Source organism: Onychostoma macrolepis, chromosome 05, assembly GCF_012432095.1.
Source record: "Onychostoma macrolepis isolate SWU-2019 chromosome 05, ASM1243209v1, whole genome shotgun sequence".
Classification (NCBI taxonomy): domain Eukaryota; kingdom Metazoa; phylum Chordata; class Actinopteri; order Cypriniformes; family Cyprinidae; genus Onychostoma; species Onychostoma macrolepis.
Genome location: NC_081159.1, coordinates 24292318 through 24320106, shown reverse-complemented (window position 1 = coordinate 24320106; position 27789 = coordinate 24292318). Strand labels below are relative to the sequence as shown.

The 27789-nt window shown below is 37.6% G+C and overlaps 3 protein-coding genes across 3 annotated transcripts; all 3 read right to left on the bottom strand.

Moving 5' to 3' along the window:
* Nucleotides 1-213: 213 nt before the first annotated feature.
* On the bottom strand, nucleotides 214-13583 carry acsl4b (acyl-CoA synthetase long chain family member 4b). The gene is given in 16 exon segments (XM_058776685.1): nucleotides 214-1195; nucleotides 1472-1629; nucleotides 2541-2655; nucleotides 2757-2951; nucleotides 3075-3149; nucleotides 3236-3405; nucleotides 6350-6489; nucleotides 6583-6654; nucleotides 8214-8337; nucleotides 9007-9157; nucleotides 9239-9377; nucleotides 9469-9578; nucleotides 11026-11145; nucleotides 11148-11202; nucleotides 11308-11541; nucleotides 13441-13583. Coding segments are annotated over 15 exon segments (2013 nt in total). The 5' UTR covers nucleotides 11539-11541; nucleotides 13441-13583; the 3' UTR covers nucleotides 214-1037.
* A 1148-nt stretch (nucleotides 13584-14731) lies between these two features.
* On the bottom strand, nucleotides 14732-18485 carry cwc15 (CWC15 spliceosome associated protein homolog). The gene is made up of 7 exons (XM_058776690.1): nucleotides 18249-18485; nucleotides 17551-17691; nucleotides 16744-16850; nucleotides 16560-16660; nucleotides 16370-16477; nucleotides 16013-16158; nucleotides 14732-15024 (listed from the first exon to the last, which is right to left on the bottom strand). Exons 2-7 carry the CDS (start codon nucleotides 17679-17681, stop codon nucleotides 14895-14897), a joined length of 723 nt encoding a protein of 240 aa, XP_058632673.1. The 5' UTR covers nucleotides 17682-17691; nucleotides 18249-18485; the 3' UTR covers nucleotides 14732-14894.
* Nucleotides 18486-19211: 726 nt separating this feature from the next.
* fam76b (family with sequence similarity 76 member B) lies at nucleotides 19212-27366 on the bottom strand. The gene is made up of 10 exons (XM_058776689.1): nucleotides 26944-27366; nucleotides 25765-25829; nucleotides 25629-25683; nucleotides 25371-25526; nucleotides 23807-23988; nucleotides 23630-23680; nucleotides 23417-23479; nucleotides 23158-23293; nucleotides 22448-22549; nucleotides 19212-20056 (listed from the first exon to the last, which is right to left on the bottom strand). The coding sequence occupies exons 1-10, from the start codon at nucleotides 27028-27030 to the stop codon at nucleotides 19967-19969; spliced, it is 987 nt and encodes a 328-aa protein (XP_058632672.1). The 5' UTR covers nucleotides 27031-27366; the 3' UTR covers nucleotides 19212-19966.
* Nucleotides 27367-27789: the final 423 nt, after the last annotated feature.

The window sequence follows — 27789 nt, the reverse complement described above, 5'->3', positions numbered from 1 at the left end:
TTCTTTAACATACTCGATTATATGAAGGAATGACTTGTTTTTTTTCCCCTCTCTCTCTCTCCTTTTTGACTGGACTTTTGAAGTATTGATTGTATGTCTGTTGTTTTGTTTTGAATGGATGTTGTGATGTCGTGTGTGAAAATAAATAAAAAGTTGATAACAAAAAAATATATAGCATAACAGAAAAATATGACGTCCCAGTTTCATCTCCAATGCACTTTACACATAATGTATTGCCTTTAACCCATTCATCTGTATATGCACACCTGAGCAACCAAAGATAAAAATATACAAACATCATAAAAAATTCTTCCCTTTCATGTCAATGGTATACATAAAAATAATTTCCCATACATATGTAAACATAAACTCATCCCAGATTATATTCTGTAGTTTACACAGTTCCCAGCTTTACTTCTGCTGGTCGTAAGTGACCATTACCACTGTTGCCATCAGAAATAAGCTGGGTGATTCACACTAAACAACACTGCTTTAACTTTTGTTTAAGGGACTCTAACAAACAATTAAGCAAACAAACAAAAACCAAACAACTAAAAATTTGACATTTACCAGTTGCATCCCAAAAATGCTTTCAAGTAAAGGTGGCAATTTTTGATCATTTAAAAAATATTTGACATAGATATGCTTCAATGCACCTCTATAAGAAAGAATAATTTTTTTATATATAATATATATATATATGTGTGTGTGTGTGTGTGTGTGTGTGTATAACAGTAATGCATACATCTTTTACTGCTATTAAATAAATCTATTCCTCACAGTACTTACTCACAGAGGAAGTAATGACCATATACATCCAGCAGGGGGAACAATGGTGTTTCTACTGAGAGCAGCAGGATTGGCAGTGACTTTATACATGGATGAATCCCAATTGGCAGACTTTTTTCTTGTCTAGTGTATGGAGTAAGACAGGATCACAGTAAAATCGCATTTCGACACATTACTGTGATTTGGGGGGATAGTAATCTAAGAAGTACACCAATTGGGAATCAGCCTAGATGAGTGTTTCATGTCCATCATTTAGCCCCATATAACCTCTCAATGTCCTTTATATAATGATTTTTCAGCTCTTTTCTCTTAAGTTTGAAGGCATCCGTCACCAGCCCTGTTTCTGGAGTCCAAGCCTCAGAACTTAAACAGATCTTCTGTGGAACCTCAAACCTTTCCAGTTTACCTACAGTACCACACACACACACAAATAATTTATATACAGTTTATACACATAGACACACACAAAATATAAGTGTCTTTGCTACTTTCTCATAGTATTAAAACACACTGTAGTTACAATAATAGACACTCGGTAGACAATAAACTCGGTAACCAAACAGACAGTCCAGTCCCCCCAAAAAAGTGTGGGAAAAAAACCCACTGAGAGCATTACACACTTCCACTTTCTACAGCATACTTAATTAACCAAACATTATTGAGAAATAAAAAATGTGCTTACTTGTGACTGCAATCTCTTTGATGACTTTTAGTACTTCCTCCTCCATCTTGGTGTGGTTACAAAGCTCCTCCCATTCACCCTCAATTCCGTTCTTTTTTGCCAGCTCAGTCATTTGCTTTTGATTGGGAACCACAAAGCTGATCAAGAAGTTCTGATCACTGATCAGAAATAGTACAAGGACATATTAGTATTGAACTGACGGCATGTGTTTATTCTGCATTATGGTGTCTTGGAGCCTGCATGACAAGTTTAAGTTGTTTCAGTATACATGTTAATGTAGCCTAGAGGTTTGTTAAAAAATACATAAGATTAAGGACAAGTTTTGTGGCTTCATCTGTTTGCTTTAAAGCCACGGATAAGCAACTGTAAAAGTTTTTATCAATATACTTCTGTAAAAGATGGGGTTGGTAGAGTAATTCTTAGTTCTAGTACTTTGTGTTTTTTTTTTTTTTTCAGTTGCATGTATAGTATATGATCAAAAACACTGCGAAAGCAGTAATATTGTACAATAACACTAATTGTTTTCTATTTTAATATGTTTAAAACTGTAATTTATTCCTGTGATGGAAATGCTGAATTTTCAGCATCCATTACTCCTGTCTTCAGTGTCACACTTCCTTCGGAAATCATTCTAATATACTGATTTGGTAAGAAACGATTCTTATTATTTCCAACGCTGAAAGCAGTTGTGCTGCTTAATATTTTTGTGGAAACTGTGATCAATTTTTCTGGATTCTTTGATGAATAGAAAGTTGAAAAGTTAAATTTTTTTGTAACATTACAAATATCTTTACTGTATTTGATAAATTTAATGAATCTTTAAATGACACTTAAAAAACCATTTTGATAGCATCATACATCCCACTTGTAATCAGATTAAAAGCTGTGTATGGACAGTTGTGCAGCCCACACATAATGTTATAAAATCAATCAGTATGAACAACTATGACCAACTAAACTGTGACATGGAGATTTTCAGTGCTAAAATTCCGGCCACATGTAAATTGACACTTTATCCAGGTAAAATTTCTAGATTCAGAATATTGTGGGATATAAAGTTGTGGTGTACCTGCTGGCATAGACACAGATGTTATCAATGAAGGGGCTGTTTTTCAGGGCAGATTCTACTTTCCCCAAAGACACATATTCACCTGCCTGCAGCTTTACCAAGTCCTTCTTACGATCTGAGAACAGGAAGTGGAGGATTGGCATGTTATGTTTGACAGAACAGCAGACGTTTCTCTGACGTAACGCTTCTCTGTTTGATGATTCAGAACTTACTCACCCACAATCTGTAAACAACCATCTGGATGAACTTCCCCGACATCTCCAGTACAAAACCAGCGCTGCCCCGCCTCGTCCACCCAGAAGTTGTCATTTTCTCCCTCCCCCTCACTCCCAAAGTATCCCATGGCAACATTCGGTCCACCAATCAAAATCTCCCCTCGTGGGTGTGGCTCGTCCTGACTGGTGTATCCACCTGATGATGAAAGAGAGAAGTCGGTTGAAAGTTAGGAATGTAAAGTGAACCTGAGAACCCTCAAATTGCTGTTGTTGTTTGCACATGTATATGTGTGTGTGTGTGTGTGTGTGTGTATCTTACCCTCAGGCCAGTCTCGCAGTTTTATTTCAGAGCAAATGAGAGGAGCTCCAACTCGTCCTGTACTGTAATCAGAAACTGTAAACACAAACAAACACAAGTTTGAACGTGTCGGCACAGGAATGCAGTCATTTTAACATGCAGGAAAATGTGTGTGCACTAACATTCTGAGATAGTTCCCGCTCCACAAGTCTCTGTAAGGCCATAACCCACAGCAACAGGGCAGAAACACACGTTCATAAATCTCTGTGTGGAAGCAGACAGTGGAGCCCCTCCACTCAACATCCGACGTACACACCCTCCCAGCAGCAAATTCACACGCTTGAAAAACAACCTGAAACACACAATCATATCACCATCTCAAACAAGATCTTAAAGCCCGCAGTTGGAACCAGCTTCCAGAAGAGATCAGATATGCTAAAACATCATCTGTTTAGCTGTGCATTTGTTGAATGAGCACTGTGCTATGTCCGAACTTACTGCACTGTATTTTATGTATAATCATTTTTATTTCTAACTGTTCTAAATTCATTTTAAATCAATTTTTAAATCATTTTAAATGAACGTATGAAATGTGCTATATAAATAAACTTGCCTTGCCTAAAGACAGAGACCATTTCGTATTTCGTAATTGCAGCACCGCATATAGGCAACATTTTACCATTCTTACCCCTGAATGAAAGTTTTGAATTCACAACACAATTTAGCACACAAATGTATTTGTAAAATAAGCATACAGACACACAAAGTTTAGAAATGTAACTATTTAACCTTTTAAAATACTGTAATACATATTTATATCAATGTATATTTTCAATATAATAATGGAACAATATATACAGGTGCATGTCAATAAATTAGAATGTCGTGAAAAAGTTCATTTATTTCAGTAATTCAACTCAAATTGTGAAACTCGTGTATTAAATAAATTCAATGCACACAGACTGAAGTATTTTAAGTCTTTGGTTCTTTTAATTATGATGATTTTGGCTCACATTTAACAAAAACCCACCAATTCACTATCTCAACAAATTAAAATATGGTGACATGCCAATCAGCTAAACAACTCAAAACACCTGCAAAGGTTTCCTGAGCCTTCAAAATGGTCTCTCAGTTTGGTTCACTAGGCTACACAATCATGGGGAAGACTGCTGATCTGACAGTTGTCCAGAAGACAATCATTGACACCCTTCACAAGGAGGGTAAGCCACAAACATTCATTGCCAAAGAAGCTGGCTGTTCACAGAGTGCTGTATCCAAGCATGTTAACAGAAAGTTGAGCGGAAGGAAAAAGTGTGGAAGAAAAAGATGCACAACCAACCCGAGAGAACCGCAGCCTTATGAGGATTCTCAAGCAAAATCTATTCAAGAATTTGGGTGAACTTCACAAGGAATGGACTGAGGCTGGGGTCAAGGCATCAAGAGCCACCACACACAGACGTGTCAAGGAATTTGGCTACAGTTGTCGTATTCCTCTTGTTAAGTCACTCCAGACAATGTCAGAGGCGTCTTACCTGGGCTAAGGAGAAGAAGAACTAGACTGTTGCCCAGTGGTCCAAAGTCCTCTTTTCAGATGAGAGCAAGTTTTGTATTTCATTTGGAAACCAAGGTCCTAGAGTCTGGAGGAAGGGTGGAGAAGCTCATAGCCCAAGTTGCTTGAAGTCCAGTGTTAAGTTTCCACAGTCTGTGATGATTTGGGGTGCAATGTCATCTGCTGGTGTTGGTCCATTGTGTTTTTTGAAAACCAAAGCCACTGCACCCGTTTTTCGAGCACTTCATGCTTCCTTCTGCTGACCAGCTTTTTAAAGATGCTGATTTCATTTTCCAGCAGGATTTGGCACCTGCCCACACTGCCAAAAGCACCAAAAGTTGGTTAAATGACCATGGTGTTGGTGTGCGTGACTGGCCAGCAAACTCACCATACCTGATCCCCATAGAGAATCTATGGGGTATTGTCAAGAGGAAAATTAGAAACAAGAGACCAAAAAATGCAGATGAGCTGAAGGCCACTGTCAAAGAAACCTGGGCTTCCATACCACCTCAGCAGTGCCACAAACTGATCACCTCCATGCCACGCCGAATTGAGGCAGTAATTAAAGCAAAAGGAGCCCCTACCAAGTATTGAGTACATATACAGTAAATGAACATACTTTCCAGAAGGCCAACAATTCACTAAAAATGTTTTTTTATTGGTCTTATGAAGTATTCTAATTTGTTGAGATGGGTTTTTGTTAAATGTTCAATTAAAAGAACCAAAGACTTAAACTACTTCAGTCTGTGTGCATTGAATTTATTTAATACACGAGTTTCACAATTTGAGTTGAATTACTGAAATAAAAAAACTTTTCCACAACATTCTAATTTATTGAGATGCACCTGTATACCTGGCCAAAAAAAGTCACCATTTGGATTAAAATAAGCAAATAATGATGAGTCTAGACTTGGATCAGTATTGCAGTAATTAATATGTTTCTGGTATGTTAAATGTTTTGCAATAATTCTTTTAATCCTAACTGATGCAGCTTTTTATTTCTTTAACAACCATGTTGTAAGACGTACCCACGCCACGTATATTCCAGGATGAAAATGACATGATTCACTGAACCCAAATTGTGAAATACTGGTTTAGTGAGCATGAGGAATCATTTTCATGTATGGACTGGTCACCCCAGAGTCCTAAACGTAACCAATTGAGTCTTTGTTACATGTGAGTTGACTTTACAGAGTGGCTCGACTCTCCCACTGTCAATACAAGATCTTGGCCAAAAATCAATGCAACTCTTGATGGCATTAATAAATGTTGTGGTGTTGCATAATGTTGTCAAAACAATGCCACAATGAAAGCACAATTTTATCAGAGCAAACAGCGGTCTAATTAAATATTAGATTGTGCTACCTTTTTTTCCTTTCACAATTCGAGCCTTGGTTAGGTTTTCCAAATAGTCAAATACTTTAGTTTCAAAAGCATAAGAATTGTTTCAGCTGGTTGGCGCCATTCTGTGTGACTTTAGCAAGCTGTGGCAGTTAATATGCAAAGGATACTTATTCTGCACTGTTTTCATTGTACACAGCTGAGCTATGTTATTAAGCTATATTACAGCTATTAGTCTTGCCAATAATGCAAACAGACAAATAGACAGATAGATAGATAGATAGATAGATAGATAGATAGATAGATAGATAGATAGATAGATAGATAGATAGATAGATAGATAGATAGATAGACAGATAGATAGACAGATAGATAGATAGATACCCATCATGTTTAACTGACTCACATGTTACACACCGGCGAATCGGCTCCTTGTGACACCTTCTGCAGCTTATAGTTGTATCCCAATTTAAACAGAGTCCTCTGAACCACTGACATCTCTCTCAACTTCCCATTAACGTTCTTGCAGATACGATCCATGATCTCCTACACACACCAACAGATACATACACACAAATATTGAGTAAAAAGAGGGGAACAAGAATAAAACTCTCAAAGTTTTTAATTTTTAAAACTCACCGGTACTGCCGCTATCAGGGTGGGTTTAAGAACAGAGCAATCTCCCTTACCACCGATCTTTATTTTACTGGACTGCATAGACAATTGCACAGGTCAAGCACAGAGAAGATGATAAAACAGAGGAAAAGAGTATGTGTGTATGTACAGTATCTCACAGAAGTGAGTACACCCCTCACATTTTTGTAAATATTTTATTATATCTTTTCATGTGACAACACTGAAGAAATGACACTTTGCTACAATGTAAAGTAGTGAGTGTACAGCTTGTATAACAATGTAAATTTGCTGTCCCCTCAAAATAACTCAACACACAGCCATTAATGTCTAAACTGCTGGCCACAAAAGTGAGTACACCCCTAAGTGAAAATGTCCAAATTGGGCCCAAAGTGTCAATATTTTGTGTGGCCACCATTATTTTCCAGCACTGCCTTAACCCTCTTGGGCATGGAGTTCACTAGAGCTTCACAGGTTGCCACTGAAGTCTTCTTCCACTCCTCCATGACAACATCACAAAGCTGGTGGATGTTAGAGACCTTGTGCTCCTCCACTGTCCATTTGAGGATGCCCCGCAGATGCTCAATAGGGTTTATGTCTGGAGACATGCTTGGTTCCCTCAATGAACTGTAGCTCCCCAGTGCCGGCAGCACTCATGCAGCCCCAGACCATGACACTCCCACCACCATGCTTGACTGTAGGCAAGACACACCTGTCTTTGTACTCCTCACCTGGTTGCCGCCACACACACTTGACACCATCTGAACCAAATAAGTTTATCTTGGTCTCATCAGACCACAGGACATGGTTCCAGTAATCCATGTCTTTAGTCTGCTTGTCTTCAGCAAACTGTTTGCGGGCTTTCTTGTGCATCATCTTTAGAAAAGTCGTCCTTCTGGCCAATTTGATGCAGTGTGCGGTGTATGGTCTGAGCACTGACAGCCTGAGCCCCCACCCCTTCAACCTCTGCAGAAATGCTGGCAGCACTCATATGTCTATTTCCCAAACACATCCTCTGGATATGACGCTGAGAACGTGCACTCAACTTCTTTGGTCGACCATGGCAAGGCCTGTTCTGAGTGGAACCTGTCCTGTTAAACCGCTGTATGGTCTTGGCCACCGTGCTGTGGCTCAGTTTCAGGGTCTTGGCAATCTTCTTATAGCCTACTCCATCTTTATGTAGAGCAACAATTCTTTTTTTCAGATCCTCAGAGAGTTCTTTGCCATGAGGTGCCATGTTGAACTTCCAGCGACAAGTATGAGAGAGTGAGAGCGATAACACCAAATTTAACACACTTGCTCCCCAGTCACACCTGACACCTTGTAAGACTAACGAGTCACATGACACCGGGGAGAGAAAATGGCTAATTGGGCCCAATTTGAGGGTGTACTCACTTTTGTGGCCAGCGGTTTAGACATTAATGGCTGTGTGTTGAGTTATTTTGAGGGGACAGCAAATTTACACTGTTATACAAGCTGTACACTCACTACTTTACATTGTAGCAAAGTGTCATTTCTTGAGTGTTGTCACATGAAAAGATATAATAAAATATTTACAAAAATGTGAGGGGTGTACTCACTTCTGTGAGATACTGTATGTATGTTTGTGTGTGTGTGTGTGTGTGTGTGTGTATTACCTGGTCCGTGAGTGTGTGTGGGGAGGAGTATCCAAGCCTGCAGCCATATGACACACAGGATATTTCTGCTGTCAGCTCCAGCACATGAGCCAGTGGGAGATAAGCTATATAAGTGTCCTGGGACCTGTACATACACAGCGATGTTGTTATTGTTAACTAAAATTTTTATTAACTGAAATGAAACTGAAATCAAATATAAATGTAAATATTAGTTGATAAACTTAAAAACAAACAAACATAAAAACATTAAAAAATTAATTTAGAAATGTTGAAATCTTTTATATTTTTTTAAGTGATGCCTTGGAAACAGCTGAAATAAATAAACTGAAGTACTAAAATTACTCAAATTAAAACGGATATACAAATAAATAAAGCTAAATAGAAATGTTTAAAGAAAAAAATATGTGACAAAAAAAAAACAATTATTAAAACTTAAACTAAAATTAAAACTGAAAATATAAAATTGAAAGCTAATTCAAAAAATGAATGAATTCCATAATAGTATATAAATAACCCTCACACAAAAATAAAGATTTAAGATTAGTTTGAAAGATAAGACACCAGCTTATATTCCTTTTTACATGCATTTATTCATCAGTTGCTAGTTTTCCATAATTTGTGTAATTTTACACCCACATGTCTCTGTTGTTCCCTGTATTTACTTCACCACACACTCCTACTCCAGTTTTACCCTACTGATGCATTATACATGATTTAAGCTGGAAGTATTTGTCCGTAGTGTATGGGAAAACATGCAAATTATTGAACTGGTGTTGGTGTTACTGTTGCTCACCCCAGGCCCGGGATCCGCTGGCACTGCCCAGCCATTCCTGCAATCAGATTACTGTGTTGCATCTTCACTCCTTTAGGCTTCCCTGTAGACCCGCTGGTGTACATCACCACTGCGAGATCAGATGCAGTTGGCTTCTCATACTCTTTGCTTACTGAAAGAGCGAGAGCATGTGTATCAGCTTGTGAATCAATTCAGTTTGGTTGTATAAATAATTGTTTTGCATGTTACTCACAGTTCTCTGGCTTTGCCCCGAGCTCCATTACTTCCTGCATGCTGTGCATGGCAAGAGACAGTGGGAAATCAGCATGACATACTTCACCACTGCCTGCATAGATAACATGCTGCAACCCTGAAACTGCACTCAAAACGTTCTGAGAAAGAGAGAAAGAATAATATAACGCAAACTTTTAGCCAGACCACACCGATAAGCAGTCACACTTGCATGTCTGTGGCTTTGTGTACCTTCAGTTTGGTCTGCAGCAGTTCTGTGCTGGTGATGAGATGAGTGGCTCCACACTGATTCAGCCCATAAGCTACAGCATCTTCACCCAGAGTTGCATATAGCGTTACCACTGCACACACGCACACACACACACACACACACACACACGTAAAATTGTGCTCATAAGTTCATATAATCTTTGCAGGATCTGTGAGGTTTGCATATATAGTTTAAATATAAAAAGAACTAAATTAAAGGTTCAGTATGTAATATTGACAAAATATTGTAAAAAAGTACATACAGGTAGTACATACATTCAGGGCTGGCCTGGCATGGATATTACTTTTATACAAGAGTTATACAAGTTATTACTATGTAACATTTATTTTAGGCAAAATGTTGCCAGTTGCTTTGCCTGTTTTCGTACCGGTAAGAAAATGGTTCCAAACAAAGCCAAAGCAAAATTAATTGTTGGCATGCAGTAAAATACAGCCATTCCCATAATTTTTTTTCTGAAGCACATTATATTAATCTGGAACCTGATTCTTGAAAATATCTAACACAGGCCATCCTTGTTCTGTATGGTTCTTGCAAAAAGACTCGTTTAGATACAGAAGTTGGACTCTGTCTCCACCTTTGAGATGTGGGCCAGAGAACTGAGAAATATGCTGTACTTAGGAGAACTAGGATTTATATTAAAGGATAAATTATCTATTTTATTAAGATCTGCAAACAAATAAGGTAACATCTATGAGAAGACTGAGATGTTTAGAGGACATTATGGACATAGGCTTCAGGGCTCATGCCTCCTATAATTACAGTGTTTGTTTATGTCTTTATTTTAATTTTCATTCGTCATTCACCATGAGAAGTGACTATGTATTTTTACTTTGTTGCTCATGTATGCTTTCTGTTTAGTGTTGAAGAAGCCTTTTACAATTATTGAATAAGAAAATATAGAGTGGGGTTTTATAGTAGGATGCGACGCAAGTACCAGAGTTGGTATTGCTGAAATTGTATAATGAATACTTCAGCCTGACAGGGTTATTCCATAAGTGGTACCTCTCATGTATGTTTTCTTTAAGAAAATGAGCCTGAATGAGTCAGTGCTGGTTGAATGAATGATTCACTAGCTCACTGATAAAAACAGTCATTTGTTTAATTCCAGAGTGAATTAGTGTTTGTGAATGAATCGTTCAGTTCGTGACTGAATATCTCACTCATAAAGTCATCTCCACCACCTACTGTGTTTAGTGAGGTAACTGGCAGAAAGTTCAAGTAACTGAAAAATCCCCACCACTAATATCCACCTTATTACGCTATTAATACAAGTAAGCTATTTCCTGTGAATGCTCAAGAGTTCTGATTCCAATTAACCTCTATAGGTGCATAAAACTAATAACAAAACTCTTTATGTACAGCTTAATTGACTGGAAATAGGCAATGGAAACCAAAGGTTACATAAACTCAGCTGTGAAATAACTACTTCTGAGCCGAACAAAAAACAAAACACATTTTTATGATTGTAAGATTTAGATCTAAACCTGTTTAGAGTAAAAGTAGTGTGATTGCATTACATGGGAAGTTGCGTCTGAAGCAGGCCTGTGCTGTGATCATCCATTCTGCCCGTGTCTCACAAAAGATGGCAATGGTATTACGTGGTTGCTGGCCCAAAGCTGCCAGACCACTGCCAAAAATTCCACTGCTTGACTGACCTCTTCATAGGTCATCCAGCTGTAGTCCCCCAGGACTAACTACAGACAAAAACACATACGTTTCTATATCAAACTGTCACTAATATTTTTGACTGTTTTCAGCTGATTGAGCTGTTACCGAATCAAACCAGTGATTGAATTTACCTTCTTAAAGATCTTCCCATTGGGTTGTTTTTCTTCTTCTTCACTAAGGACCTCTCTGGTGCCCAGACAGGGTGCCTCGCTAAATCTCTTCACAGCATGTACAAAAAGTTTGTCCAGCGTGTCCACGCCTTCAAAGTCCTGTGTAACGAGAGCATCTGCGCTTTCTACTGCCCGATAAGGCCCTTCTGGACGTCCACTTATACTCCGTGCTCTCTCACACTGCGGCAACATGACCTGCACACAAAACAACATATTTCCATATGAATCAACTTACAAGAGTGCTGAAATAGCAACAACACATGATCAAAAACTTCAATCCTCTCTTTGTATCATACACCCAGAACTAGACTGAAACCACTCTGGGACACTCAGAACAAGACACAGAAAAACAGGCATCCAATACACATGAACGACAATATGTGGTTATTAAATGATAGAGCAGAAGGGAGAAAGAGAAAGAGGAAGATTAAGTAAGACTTAGAAGTGCGTGTGATTGAATAGGAACTACTTCACCACAAACCTACCAATAACATTCAAGAAAACCTGAGGAAACATCAAGAAACACCCGTGTTTGTGGTCGACCAAAGGCAGTGAACCAACAGACTAAATATTTATTCTGTGCAACACACGCACACCCACACGCAACAACATAAGATCAAACTCAAGTGGATGTGTAGGCCGTTTCCCTGGCACAATTATCAAGGCTTTTCTTTTGCTTTATATTAAAAAGACTTTAATCAGCACTAATTGCACTGAACCCCCACCCCCCACCAAAACCAGTTTCAGAAGCATCACTTGCATGATCTGCTGGCTGCAAAAGAACAGATCATATCAACAGACACACATGCTGCTCCAGCTTAAGTTACAGCAGCACTGTCCAGGAAGGCTGCTGTTTCCAAACTGATGACATCACAGTTTGGAGGTATTTGAACGGCATGTTCAGGAAATCAGATGACCCACTTAAACATCTGGGAAAACTGTTCAACTGTCAAACAAACACACATCCTGTATATCATGATATCATTTTTATCTGGCATGATATGTAGCCCTCATGCGTATCACACAATGAATGGATTGAAAGGGAAAGTAAAGACTTGTAACATTGTTACAAATGCATATTTCAAATAAATGCGGTTGTTTTGAACTTTCTATTTATCTTGAGGAAAAAGCACAGTTTCCAAAAACACATATTGAGCAGCAACAATTTTGTATATTTATAAGATGTTTTTTGAGCACCAAATCAGTAGCCTATATTAGAATGATTTCTGAAGGATCATATGACACCAGTGAATTCACATGAATTAATTACATTTTACAATATAATGAAGCAGAAAACAGTCAGACCACTGTAGTGTATATTGTTTTATAAATACATGCATTTCTTTTTAATTTGTAAATATTTCATATATATATATATATATATATATATATATATATATATATAAAATGGTAAAACAATAGAGTTTCACTCATTAGCATTAATTAGTTAACATGAACTAACAATAATCATAACACATCTACAGCAACTATTTATCTGAATGTTTATTTTAACATCTATAAATCTTTAAAATCAAAAGTTGCTTCTTTTTACATTAGTTATTACACTGTGAACTAACATGAAGAGACGTATTTTCAACATTCAAATGCAGTAATGCAGTTCATGTTACACATACTATAGGGAACTATTAGGCTTTATAAATAAAAACTTTTATAAAACATTACTATTAAATATAACAATCTTTATTACCTTTGAACTGATTAAAAAGCGTTAAAGTTTAAAAATGTATTTTAATATACTCTTGCCCATTTAGTCCAATCTGAAAAAACCCACCATGAAATAAAAAATATCTTCCCTCAAACCCTTAAAAAGAAGTATAACCACACTGATCCACATATTCAGATAAATTCTCACACACTGAAAATCTTTATCTACATTCATTTCTATAATTGTTTACATGAGTGTAAACACCTCATGTCTACTCCCTCTCTCAACACTCCACTTCAAAAACATCATCTGCAGACTAACAGTATAATATTACTGTAAGCAACTGAAAAAGAAAACCATCATCATTCAGTCAAACTTGAAACCTGAGGCAAAAGAATTTCAATGTGCACAGGAAGCTGAAATTTTACCTTCAAATATACACTGTGCACAGCAGTTCTTCTTTTCTTTTCCTTTCCTTTCCTTTCTCAGACAGACGGCCAACTGCAACAGGAGATTTGGGCTTCCTTTTTCTCACTCTCTCTTCTGTCTCCGTCTCTCTTGGCTGATTGGATGTATTTTGTACAGTCATAGTTCTAGTGAACCTCATTTAGAGCCCACCCGCTGGCCTCAGCCAATCAGAAGACAGTTCTGAGGAGGAAGTTCTGAGGCTACGTCTGAGTTTTTAGAGGGAATATTAGGAGGTGTTTCCTTTACACTCATAGTCTTGACTAACATTTGTTCCTTTACCTCACTTACACAATCAGACACGTCAGAGCTAACCACTTTTTCAAACTTTAAAGAACACATTGTTCTATTAGTCAAACACCCACTCAGCTGATGCACATTTACTGAGGAGGGAAACGCATTCCAAGAACATGTGAAGCTGTGGGTCATTGGTCATGAATCACAGAGTTGCCAACTCAGAACAGGTCTGACCTGGAAATGAGCCTGAGGTGTAGCGGTTCATTCACTTTGACCACGTAAATACATCACTAACTGATGTAGCTCCATGTGGACTGCTAACGTATTCCTCTCCACGCCTACCACAAGCTTTATTTGCTATCAAGTCATCTAAACGCATCCTCACAGCTGGTTTTCTTTCCGAGCAAACAGTTGGGACTACTAATTTTAGACATAATGTCCATAGAGATCCACAATACTGATTCTATATAGAGTCTTTCAAAGAAATTCAGGCCAAACAGAAGAGGATGGGTTTCCTCTTTCAGCTTTGGTTTCTCAGAAGGTATATTTGTAACATTAAGGGAGTTTTTCTATGAAACTGTTGCCGTTTTCTTGCTCACTGGGGGGTTTAGGCGTGTTACTTTGAGACAATCACTATTGTTAAAAGTCTTAAAGTTAAATTGAATGGAAATAATAAAGCATGTTAAGAATAAAAGATCAAATTACAAAAGGGAGAAGAATAGAAAGCCCTTGCGAAAGGAGGCAGGTCAGGTTGGACTCAGATCTGCTCTCCGATTCAGAAACTCAAGAAAAAAAAAAAAAAAAAAAAGGTCTGACCTGACCTGAAAGTAGGGAAACGTCTGAACATGTAAATGATTTTTTTATTTTATGAACGTAATCAGTACAAACAGGGCAATTCTGACTAAAAATAAAAAGAAGATAAAGATAACATACACAAACTCGCAGGACAAGTGAGTGTTATAAAGCTTGACTTAAGAAAACTGGATCATATACAGTAGAAAGAGAAAAGAATAAGCATTCTGTTTTTCTTTTCTTTTTATTGGTTCACTTCTTTTACAGACCCACTACTGAAGGGCAACAAATAAAGATTAAAAAGACAAAATGAGCACATATGATATTTGCTAAAACGAAAAAAATAACAAATAACAAACTGCTGAAATGCAGTTCTATAACAAGACAATTATTTAACATATTTCTCCATGAATTTCTTATGGAATTCAGAGCGCAGGGTGTCATTAATGAAGCGTTTCTCTTTACGGGATTCATCCACTCCTTTAGCACAGTTTTTAAACACGACATCATCGTCCCACCTGCCAGAAACAGAATGTGAAATTGGGTTTGAATGTTGTTAGTAGCATATTTTTGAGCTCTCTCTGTTTTAATGTATTTGCAATTCAAAAGACAAAGCTATTTTTCCACCTTCATTCAGGGAGGAAAAAAAAAAAACACCAGCCAATATTATTACCATTATTGAATAATAAGAATCTTTTGGACCAGAATGACATTTAGAGCTGTTGATGTTGTTGGTCTCAGAGTAAATAACACATATAAAGCTATAGAAATAGCAAACAAAGCAAAAAAATATTAAAAATGAAAAAATAATTTCGTAAGCCGTTACATTTCATACTATACCTACCTAGAACATGTACTATTCTTTCTAACAGCACACTTCTATTAATATCAATATATTATGATAATTATCACACAATTTAACATTAAAGTGAGTGAAATGTTTATTATCAGATGGGTCATTCTTTTATTTAAACCGAGTGTTTCCATCATCTTGCATTAAAGCACATGAATGTCCAGAGTTCTTTTAATTGCTTTGCTTTAATTCTTCAAAGGGATAGTGCACCCAAAAATTAAAATTACCCTATGATTTACCCACTGGGACGCCACTTTCATGTGCATACAACAGTTAGTGGAAGCTAGAGATTATGGTTTATAAAGTTTTAAATCATATATATTTTTCTTCCACAAATGCATAGCTTCACTTCAGAAGGCCTCTGTTAACCCCCTGGAGCAGTGTGGAGCACATTTTATGATGTATGGACACAGTTTTTTGGCCTTCAAAATCAAAACCCCATTCACTGCCATTATAAAGCTCAGAAGAGCCAGGACGTTTTTAAATACATCTCAGATTGTATACGTCTGAAAGAAAATTTCAGACATTTACGTCTGAGTAAATCATGGGGTAATTTTCATTTTTGGGTGAATTATGCAACTAAAAGTAACTTATGAAAGAAGAAAGAAAACCAAATAATCTTCTGTTACTTATTTTTACCACCATTAACTTACCTCCTCTTCACACTGAATGCATTCTGGCTCTGTGTTTTTTGCTGTTGCTGCTGCTGCTGCTGCTGGCCTGCCAGATTGAGCAGTGGATTCCCGCTCAGAATGTTCTCCATACGTATCCTCTCCTCCTCCGCTTTCTGTTCCCTTTCCTTAATTATACATACACCAAAAAAATACAGCGATGACTTGCGTCAATAAGATATCAAGCCTAAGCAAGGAATAAATGCAGAGTCAGGCTGGTCATAATCACAAAAAAAAACAAACACTGAAATGGTGACCAGGATCATCCTGAAGGGCTTTATTTTGCGATAACGATCAAGATCAAGGTGACAAAGGTGGTAAACGTTCAGTGAGGTTTACCTTCTTCTCTTGCTCCTCAGCTCGCTCCTTTTTGATCTTCTCCAGTTCAGCCAGCAGGGCGGCAGTGTCATCATCACTGTCAGAGCCGGAGTCAGAGTCATCTTCATCCTAAAACATACACAGACACATTCTTCAAACTGCCATCAAAATCAACCTGCATGCCTAAGCATCTATAAGAAAGTGTATGTACATCAGTGAGGGGATCATCAGCATCCAGGTTGGCAGCAGGAATCTGATCCAGACGTGGTCGCTTGGAGGAGGAGGATGAAGATGAGGAAGAAGTTGTGTGTTCTAAAAGAAACAAAGTCACTGTCAATAAACACATGATCTTGATATCAAGTCAAAAAACATTCACATAAAACATGCTTCTTCACCTCTTGCTCCTCTGTCTCTGCTCTTAACAGCAACTCTCTCTCTCTCCTCCAGCTCACGTCTGAAATCACGAGCTCTCACGTCTTCTGCAGCATCCTGAGTGGGCTGCCTGCAGGGATGAGTTTTATCTTAAGACTTTAGCACACAATCAGACCTTCACACTTAAAAGACATAGTTCATCAGGAAATTTGAAATAAACAGGAAATTTGGTCACTCTTAAGCCATCCAGAATGCAGATTAGTTTTTTTTAATCATCTAAACAGATTTGGAGAAATGCAGTATTACATCAATTTCCCACCAATGGATCCTCTGCAGTGAATGGGTGCAGTGAATATAAACATATTATGAAGCGAAAAGCTAGGCAGAGAATACAGGAAAAGCCAGGAATAGACATTTTCATTAGAAGATGTGTTATTGAGAATAGAGGACTCGCATTTCTGCTGGAAGCAACAGTTTGAAGTTAAAAATGTCTTGATGGATTCGTTTCTTACACACAAAGCTTTTCACTTCACAGGATGTTAACTGATGGACTGGAGTTGTGTGGATTATTGTGATGTTTTTATCAGCTCTTTGGACTCTTATTCTGACGGCACCCATCCACTGCAGAGGATCTACTGGTGAGCAAGTAATGTAATACATTTCTCCAAATTTGTTCCAATAAAGAAACAAACATCTTGGATGCCCTGAGAATGAGCAAACTTTTTTTGGGTGAACTAGGCTACTCCTTTAAATGCATAGGTATTATACAAATTCTGTCCTAATAACTGATTGTTTTGCCAAAGAGATTTTGTAAAGAACAGCAACTTCACCTGTATTTGATCTTGGTGTGTCCTGGAAGGTCTCTGCTGGAGTACTGTTTAGACAAAGCACTCAGATCACCCTCTCCTTTGCCTCGTCCTCCTCTTGCGGGCTCAAACGTTGGCCTTGCTGCTGTGGTCATCTTCGGTTACCTGAAACGAATGCATTGTAACACACACACAAATGCCTCATGTCTGATATAGCAAAGGTTTGGGGAGGATTCACCTGTTATGTTATGTGATTTCACATGAACTCATGACATATGTTTCGATTACAGCTGTAATACTCAACAATTATATTTAGAAATAGAGTACCGTTGTTCATTTAGTAACAACAAAAAGAGAGACTTTTATCTGTTTGGTTATTTAATGTCTTTGTTCATCTTCCTTTTGGCATTAGAAGGTTTACGTGGAAATTAAAGATAATGTTTGGAATGCTCAATTTCTCAATTATGACAATGCACTGATATGCTATTTTAAAAAGGATAAATGTAGATTATCCTTTTTTTCTGTTACTGGTAAGTTTTAAGTTCTTCAAAAGTCGTCAAGTGATTTAAAAGTCAATTTATTTTTAATTATTTAGTCTAACAAATGGGAAGACAGTAAAGGTCTAATGACTTTTAATGTCTGTAATGTTGTCTGTTTGTATGATTACGTTTTCAATAAAACATGCTTGCTTTACGTTACTTGTTACATTATTTTAAACTCACCTGCAGCACGACGATGTAAATCCAACTCTATACTTCCAAACTTATCAACGAGACCACACGAATTCAAAGCACTAATACCGATAAAAAATAAACAAATTAAGCTAGTTTTTATTAATTTTTGGCTACCAAACCCGCTGTTGTTGCTCCCCACTGGTATCCCATCAACCACCGCGCCTCGCACATACAGTCACGTGTGCGTGGGGTTTACGGTGGCCGCAGCGGGACAAACATTGACGCGAAAGCAAATACACCGCGGTCTACAAAAGACCTCTGACATGATAAAATGCAGTGTCAGTTATATTATCTAAATAACATCGCCTTAATCACCACAAGAATAAATATAAAGTACAAAGTTGTGTAAATGCATTGAAAATGCAGAATCAAAGATCAACGATTTTTATATTCCAGACCAATGCAAGTCTCGGACCTACACTGACACCTAGCAGCTTGGATGCAAAAGTTTCCTGTTGCCGATGGCATTGTAGAAATGCGCTCAAGTCAGCCATTATCAATTTTTCCAAGTGAATAACAGGAATCCTACCATAATAAACAAAATATTCGTTGGTCATGTGATCTCATGTATGATGTCGGCCCCCATGAGGCGACCCGCTGTGTTTACATTAAAAAAAGAAACCACGAATGGTCAGCACGGACTTTTATCAGCATTTTTATTCAGGCTTTATTCTTTAATTTTTTTGTTTTGCTTTAGGTTTTGCCAAAAGCAGGAAAAACGTGCCCACCTTTCGGTAATGAATCAGTGAATAGATTTTTTTTTTAAACTTTTTTTTTCGACTAAATTGGTCCTTAGAATTCCAATAACACAAAATGAATGAAATTGAAAATTAATATAAACTAAAAGCAAGAGGACATTTTAAATGGCATTTAAAAAGCAAATGAAAATGCAATGCTATAATAACCTTACACACTTCCCACTACATCAATAAAGAGGACAGACACACAAACTGAGGTTTTACTAGCTTTAATATTCCTGAAACGTCTGTGTTGCAGAAAAAAACAAACAAAAAAAAAAAAAAAAGTACAAAAGTGTCTGACAGTAAAAATATGAGAATGCATGGGAGGGGAGGGGGGAGCAGGTTGACATAAGAGAGCCCTCACTCACTAAAACAGCAGTGTCTCATACAGGCTTGCAAAATTCATCTCTGAAATATCACTAATACAAAGCCAAACAAAACAGAGTAATCAGATAATATACAAAACCACACAGTTGACCAGGCAGTAAGACATGCAGTAATACAGTCTTTCCATGAGTGAGAGAGAAAGAGAGAGTAAAAGAGTAGCGAGCGTGAGAAAGAGAAAGAGATAAATTTAGCATCTATAAAAACTGTTCAGCATATCTGACACGTTTGATTAATAACATTTCCGTACATTTGTTGACAGCACTTCTGCTTCCATTTAATCAGTTTTCAGAAGTTCTGAAACGTTTTGCATATGAGATCTGAGGCTGGGTTCAGCCAGGGCTCCTGTAATGGCTCTGTACATTTATGTCTGTTTTGTAAATACATGTGATTACTAAAACCGCTGAGAACAGCCAAAGAAAATAAAACCATTATAATAATAAATTGAGATTTTTGCATATGTGACATCATCAGAATAATAAAACACAACACACAGATAATCTGTGAGCAATGGAGAGTGAAGCTTCCTCACAGTAATGACACATCAGGGCAAGGGGTCATTGTTATGGCGTGAGGTCATTGCTATGGTAACAGCAGTGAACTACTGCTGCGGTCAAATTTCTTGCCTTTCGAGAGTGCAGCAACTTGTTTCATCAGTTCTCTGTTCTTTGCCTGAGGCACAAACACAAACAAAACCACAGCTGGTGAAAAATATGAACAGCAGAGTTTAAAAGTTCGCACACAGTAAGAATTGTTTTAAAAAGAAATGCCTACCAACTACTGCAAGGATGCATGAAATTGATCAAGGTTGAATTGATAAATTTCAAACAGATGCTAACTTTCTATTCATCAAAGAACCAAAAAGTATTATGGCTTCCACAAACACATTAAGCAGCAAATCAGCGTATTAGAATGATTTCTGAAGGAGGAGGTGATATTCAAATAGAAAACCGTTATTTAAAATAGTAATATTTCACACTATTAGAAATTGTACTGTATTTTTGATAAATGCAGCCTTAGTGAGCATAGGAGACTTCCTTCAAAAACACCAAAAACTAATTTTACCAACCCCAAACTTGAAGGGATAGGTCACACAAAGATGAAAATTCTGTCATTAATTACTCACCCTCATGTTGTTCCAAACCTGTAAGACCTTCGTTCATCTTTGGAACACAAATTAAGATATTTTTAATGAAATCCAAAAGCTTTCTGACCCTCTGCGCACAGAAAAGTATTCATGTAGCTTCATAAAATTATAGTTGAACTACTGATGTCTCATGGACTACTTTACCGATGTCCTTACTATGTTTCTGGGTCTGGGAACATTTCAGTTCCGTTGCTGTCTATGAAGTGTCAGAAAGCTCTCGGATTTCATCAAAAATATATTAATTTGTGTTCCAAAGATGAACAGAGGTCTTATGGGTTGGAACGACTTGAGGGCGAGTAATTAAATGACAGAATTTTAATTTTTGGGTGAACTATCCCTTTAAGAATAGTAATTTCTCAAAGTGCTCGTCAAAACACTAACAGACACATTTTCCACAGTATTAAAGTAATAAAAATATTGTTTGGTTGTTCTTGTTACTAGAGATGTTCCGATACCCTTTTTTCCTTCCCGATACCGATACCTAGGTTCAGGGTATCGGCCGATACCGAGTACTGATCCGATACCTGGGTATGTATCTGGTTACACAGCTGTATGTACTACTAGCCCTGTATGAAATTGATAATTATTTTATGGTGTGCTTCACCATATATATATATATATATATATATATGTCTGGTGAGTAAACTAAAAAATATAATATATAATGTTTGGAAAATGGCACAGCTTTTTAAATATCTAAAAGTACACTTATAACGTCAGTCAGTCAAGCATTATAAATATATGATGATAATCAAGTATTATTTAATGACAGAACTTTAGTAATTAGAATTAAAACTTGGTAACCATGTATGAATGCATATTACTCATTTTAACTGAACTTAGGACTGGTGGTGGTGGTGCTTTTTTTGGTTATTCAGTGTTTCTGTAAAAAAAAAAAAAAAAAAATGGGGGAAAAAACTATCAATAATACTGATAAGATAATCATACTATGAATTCTACTAAGAACAATATAAAACGCACTAAGGATTAACGAGCTGCTGGATTCATGAATATTAATCACGTTGTCTGCATTGGCTCGAACTGATTTGCTGAAATCAAAACAGGGACGATAATAGGTGAGCGCCAGCCAATGAGATTGTCGTTTGCGCTTTAGCTCCGCCTACTACCAGAGAACCCGGCAGTTCTTAAAAGATGAAGAATTACAAAGGAACTCTGTTATTTTGATAGGAAAATACAACAAAGAATATCGTTTACATACCATGCAGAATTGACGCGCTACATGTAAGACTCTCTCTCTCTCTTTGTGTGAGAGAAAAAAAGCAAAGTGACGGTGAGCCGTGCGCTTCACACTAGTCTTTATGGTACGTCAGATACAGGTGCGCTGCGCATCCATTCAGATGAACTGATAAATAGCACAGATCGCTTGACGGAGAGTGAAACTCTGAAGCACTCAGTCAGAGTTCGGAGAGTGACAATATATCTGCGCTAAACTTATAACGTTACATAGCCTCCAACTCACACACTGGCGAGTAAAATCTGAGCATTTATTAGCCAGTGGCTAATATTAGACATCATTTAGTCGCCCAGGGTAAAGATTTAGTCGCATATGCGAGTGATTTACTGGCTGCTAGCACGTTTGTATTTCTTCTTCACTGCTCTAAATAGTGGTTGCTTGTGGCAACAGAACTTTCTGTGTTTGCATTCTGAGCAGCGAAGAAGAATTGATTTCCGATTTGCAGCGTTAAGCAAAGCTAGCGGGCATAACTATAAGTCTTGTTTAAGAAAATGGTATCGGATCGGTACATGGGTTGAAGTACTCGCTGATACCGATGCCAGAATTTGTGGTATCGGTGGAATTTCCGATACTAGTATCGGAATCGGAACAACCCTACTTGTTACCACTTAAAATTATGAAATATTATGATGTGTGATGAAGAGTGTACTGTGTAAGTGACCTGTTGTTGCTCCATGGACTCTTTGTGTGCTTTCTCCATGTTGTTCATCTTCACCCGCATATTTGACTCCTGATACTGAAAGTCTGCCTTCAGCTCCGTCAGCTGAAACCGCAAACAAATTTTCAAAATATTCAAGAACAGAAGTCATTTTTACAAAGTTGTGTGCTGTGATATCATCTATGGCAATGAAACAGTTTCCCCGGTGTTTCATTACCAATCAAACCAACATAGAAACATTTCTAAACAAACGAACAACTATAAAAAGCCTCTAGAGAATTTATATTTTATTTAAAATTTAAGACATCTTTCAATTCATGAGAGGGAATTTGTACTGAAATGGCCACACTGCATAGAAAGCTCAACTGGAACACACTACATTTGCACAACAAATGCAAATTCACATCAATGAAATCTTTAATTATGGACTTCTAGTAACAGCTAAAACATTTGAGCATAATTATCACCTCCGGCAGCAAATGGACTGTGATGTGGGCGGCTGATCAAACAACAGGATGGTTCCCAGAGATACAAGTCTATTTGAATATGTTAATGAACACTTATGCATCCATCAATCTCTATATACTATTTCCTGGCATCTGATTTCAGAGTTCGTCCTTTATGAAAATGAGGACTGTTTAAGTCAAATGATTCTGATTCAGTGAGTCATGTGTATGCTGCACCAAAGCCAGGAAGTAACATATAGAAGTTACCTTCCTGTCTTTCTCAAGGATGGTCTGGTCTCTCTGCTGGAGCATGCGCTTCAATGACATCACTTCCTCTTTCAGCTGACTAATCAAGATAAAGTTGTCCGTGCCTCCAGAATCCATTGACTGAGTGATTGAACTACTGGAGGGGGAAAAAAAAAAAAAAGAGAAAGAAACGTGTTTAACATTTAAGGAGAGAATGTGACAGCCTGCCTGGAAGGCCAGAGACAGACAGATAGAGACGATTACAGTGAGAAGTAATTACCTGTCTCCATTGGATGGCTTTGTCTCTAGTTTGGGTTTTTTCTTTGGCGTTTCCTTCTGAATGCTGCACAAGAGAAACAAATTAGAGTCAATACACCTCAACACAATCTCACAGCATGCACAATAACACACTGATCATCCTAAATATTAAACTGTAGTCGAATACAAACTGCATGCCTCCAGTATGCATGTAAAAAAAAAAGACGCATCTCACCTCTGCTTCCACAGTCCCTGATCCTGCTCTGGACTTAAAGTACCACTTATTCTGTAACACACGTACACAGGACAGCATTTTTGTAAGGATTTTCAATAAACAAGTTTGCATTCTTGTGACTGGACGCTGATGCACGGTGATGCTTGTTTGTATGCGTATTATATTATTCAAACTTACTTGTGATGCGAACTTCCATGTCTGTGGTGCTGATGATGATGATGGTGTCTCTGATGTTCCTTCTCACTGAGAGAAGAGGAGTTAGAGTGGGAAGAGCCAAGGCCTTTCCGCTGCTCTTTCGTTTTCTGTAGAACACGACGATATGACAGTGTGCAGAGCCAACACAAGAGCTTCCCATCCACCTGAAGAAAAATAGAATTAATATCTGCATTAAGTGTGCTCAGTCTTATTTTAGTAGTTTATATTTTACATTATTTCATATTTTGAAAATACTCATTTCATGTAATTAATTTTTACATTCATTTTAGTTTAAAGTTTGTTTTTTTAGTAATTTTGCAGTGCTTTTATATTTAGCTTTAATTTATTTTTATTTCAGTTTTAGTAATTTTAGCACTTCAACATTTCCAAGGCAACATTTCTCAGTTTTAATTTTGTTAAATTTTATTTAACATGCATATTTTAGCTTTATTTCAATAACCAAAAGTGGAAAGATCTGTAATATTGTTAGTTAACAATAACACTGCAGGTGCTCTCGCACATGCTGTACACTTGGTTTGCATTTTGTGATGCATAAACATCTCCAACATTAGAGAATGAATATTTGTTAACGGTATTTAAAGGGATAGTTCACCCAAAAACTCATTTCATCATGTCATCATTTACTCATCCTCAAGTTGTTCCAAACCTGTACGGGTTTCTTTCTTCTGTTGAACACAAAAGAATATATTTTTGAGAATGCTGGTAACCAAACAGTTACCGATATTCATTGACTTCCATAGTGTGGGAAAAAATAACATGGAAACCAATGGCTACCAGCAATTGTTTGGTTTTGTTTGGAACAACTTGCGTTTGTGTAAATGACAATTTTCATTTTTATCCCCGTGTTTATTTTAGATTTTCAACACTGTCATTTTCATTCCTCCTATTGTATCTGTAAATCAAAACAAAGAATAGTGCTGAATGAAAAAACAACAACAACAGTAGTGCTATCTTGGTTGCTTGCATGAAGCCAAAACTGCAGCTGTGGGCTGAAATCAAATTTGAGATATGTGTAATATCCACATGGATCTTTGAAAGGTGAAGTGAATTTCTGCACCACTAGCATCACCAAATGGATTTGCAAAATTAATGAATGATGTTCTCAAACAGGTTCATCTTTATAAAAAATAAAAAAAGACACCACGTTAAGACAAAACTACCACATCTATGCATCACTAAATACGCAACACACTACTGCTGATCATACATCTGTAAAACTGGCTGATCAGTTATTAGTGGGAGGAGTGGGCTTTAATGATTCAGCTCTGTGTTGTGCCTAAACCAACATCAGTTTTGTGCAACTTGTCCGGTAAATTAATTACCGGTTAATGACAGACATGATTGAGCGCTTGATACTGAACAGAGCTCTATAAGCTCCTGCTTTCAATGTGCTGAAATCTGGAAACAGTGACTGTCCAATCTGTCAGAGCGGAGTGAATCACATCACATCACACACATGCAGCGTGAGAGAACACAGCCAGTGTGTGTGGATGAGTAATAAGAACATGCATGTGCGATTGGTCACCTTTCTCCTTCCCTCGTCCTTCCTGTCGAAGGCACACTGCTGCTTGCACTGTTCGCAGGTCTGAGGAGGGCCGTACTTCTTCTCAGAGTTGGTGCAGCGCTGACATTTGGTCCCAATGAATGCAGCAATAATGTTACAGTACTGGCATGGCTTCGGCTGGGAAAAAAAAAAAAAGAGAAAAAGACATGCGTGTTAGCACACGCATCTGTGGAATTTCCAGTTATTTAAACGTATATATATAGTCTCAAGTGAATTTACCGTTCCAAACTGTTTGACATTCTGTGCGCATTTCTTACAGATAGTGTTGGTTTTGCTGAAAAAAGGAACGTTTTTCCATTAGCACAGAAATGGAGAAATAATTATTTTCCCCACCCTGGTTGTGTGACTGTCTTACCTCTCCTGCTGAAACTCTGACCTACAGTAGGTGCATTTCACTATAGGGTGCGCGATCCGACACTCCTGCAAGGAAAAATAAATAAATAAATCAATGGTATGCTATAAACTTTAAATGTGCTTTGAGATTCCTCACGCCCGGTGTTTAGGTGTGTTCCATGTACAGTGGTGGCCAAATTGTTAGAACACTAGTATTTTCACCAGCTAAAAAATGGTTTTAAGTCAGTTATTTCTCATTGCTGCAGTGTGTCAGTAGGAAATATCAGTTTACATTTCCAAACATTCATTTTGCCATTAATTGTAATAATCCAGTGACATTTTTGTCTGACAACAGCCAGTGCTCCACACAGAGATCTGATCTGATCATCCTCCAGTCTGTCTGGAATCACATGAAGAAACACAACAAACTGAGACAGACTAAATCCAGAAAAACTGTGGCAACGTCTCCAAGATGCTTCTAGAAACCTACCTGCAAAGCTACCTGAAAAACTATGCGCAAGTGCGCCTAGGGCAAAAGCTGCTTTAAACACACCACATGTTGATTAAATTTAGTTCATTGATAAAGAAAATATATTTATGACATTATTTTTGACAGCATCCTCATTTTACAGCATTTTTATACAAGTGCCTAAAACTTCTAACAGTACGGTAGCTTTGCAGGTAGGTTTCTTGAAGCATTTTGGAGACGTTGCCACAGTTTTTCTGGATTTAGTCTGTCTCAGTTTGTTGTGTTTCTTCATGTGATTCCAGACAGACTGGAGGATGATCAGATCAGATCTCTGTGTGGAGCACTGGCTGTTGTCAGACAAAGATCTCACTGGATTATTACAATTAATGGCAAAATGAATGTTTGGAAATGTAAACTGATATTTCCTACTGACACGACTACAGCAAAAGATAGAAATAACTGACTTAGCAGGTGAAAATACTAATACTAGGCCATCACTGTATGTAGATGTGTATAAACGGGTCTCAAAGAATCCAACAAGGGCAGCGCAGCTTAGTACAACTAGAATTTCATGATTTGTATCTTAAAGAAAGCCGTGGTGTTTTAGCTTAAACGTAATGTCTAAATGCTTCTGCTGTTCACAATTTACGCTTACACAGCTCTCTGACCTTAAACAGGACACACACTTTTACCCCAGACTCATGTAAACAGTAGGTGCATGTGCGCTCTCACCTTGCAGAGCTGCTGGCCCTGCGACAACTCCTCAAACGGGAACCGCTGGTTACACTTGGTGCAGGCGTACAGGGCCGATGTGGCCATCACCAACCCCACAAACACACACTTACCGCTACTGATAAAATATAAATACACTTAACGCGCAGACGACCTTTTAACACATGCGTTAAGGTGAGACCTGAGCAGAGTCAATCCCAATTAAAACTGTACTTAATCCCGATAAATAAAATGGATCCAACCATCTAAAACTGCTCTGCGAATACTATTATAAAACACATCAGTGGCTTAAACTCATGATTAAAAACTACATATAAACTGATATATCGCTATACGTGAAAAGAATAACTAAAAACCTGATTTCATTTCTCGGTTTTTCGGCTCCTGGTGAGAATTTTTGCTTTCTCCTTTTTGTATCTTAGTCGACGCACGAACCGGATGCGACCTGTGACTACAAAGGAAAGACTCAACAGCCAATCAGATGCCATCTCAGGTGGGCGGGAAGAACGGGTTTGAAAAATCAGCACCAATCAAAGAACTCGTCCCGCCTCATTAAAAAACTACGTATTGTTTTCTGTGACGTGTTTGTGATGTAAAGATCTCACCCTTTCTTGTGCATTCTAGTGAAACTGGCAACAGTACGACTGTAAAGGGCTCCATTATGGCTCAGACAGGAAATCTGAATTTTCTCTGTAAACTGTCGAGCAAAACCTATGAGCAAAACTAAACACAAAAGGTGACAGAACAATAGAGAAACTAGTCGTAAACTAGAAATAATTCGAGTAATTGTATAATTAATTCGAATTACAGTGGTGATATTTACGGAATATTTAATATGATTACAAG

Bases quoted from the DNA above. Each gene is read 5' to 3' on its own strand.
- cwc15 (XM_058776690.1), bottom strand. From the start codon at position 17,681: ATGACCACAGCAGCAAGGCCAACGTTTGAGCCCGCAAGAGGAGGACGA. The intron at 16,478-16,559 runs GTACATACACTT...TGTATGTTTTAG, and splicing joins CTGATGATCCCCTCACTGAT to GATGAAGATGACTCTGACTC. The intron at 16,159-16,369 runs GTAAACCTCACT...TGTATAATTAAG, and splicing joins CTGAGGAGCAAGAGAAGAAG to GAAAGGGAACAGAAAGCGGA.
- fam76b (XM_058776689.1), bottom strand. From the start codon at position 27,030: ATGGCCACATCGGCCCTGTACGCCTGCACCAAGTGTAACCAGCGGTTC. The intron at 22,550-23,157 runs GTAACTTCTATA...TTGCGGTTTCAG, and splicing joins TCCTTGAGAAAGACAGGAAG to CTGACGGAGCTGAAGGCAGA. The intron at 20,057-22,447 runs GTCACTTACACA...TTTGTGCCTCAG, and splicing joins AGTCCATGGAGCAACAACAG to GCAAAGAACAGAGAACTGAT.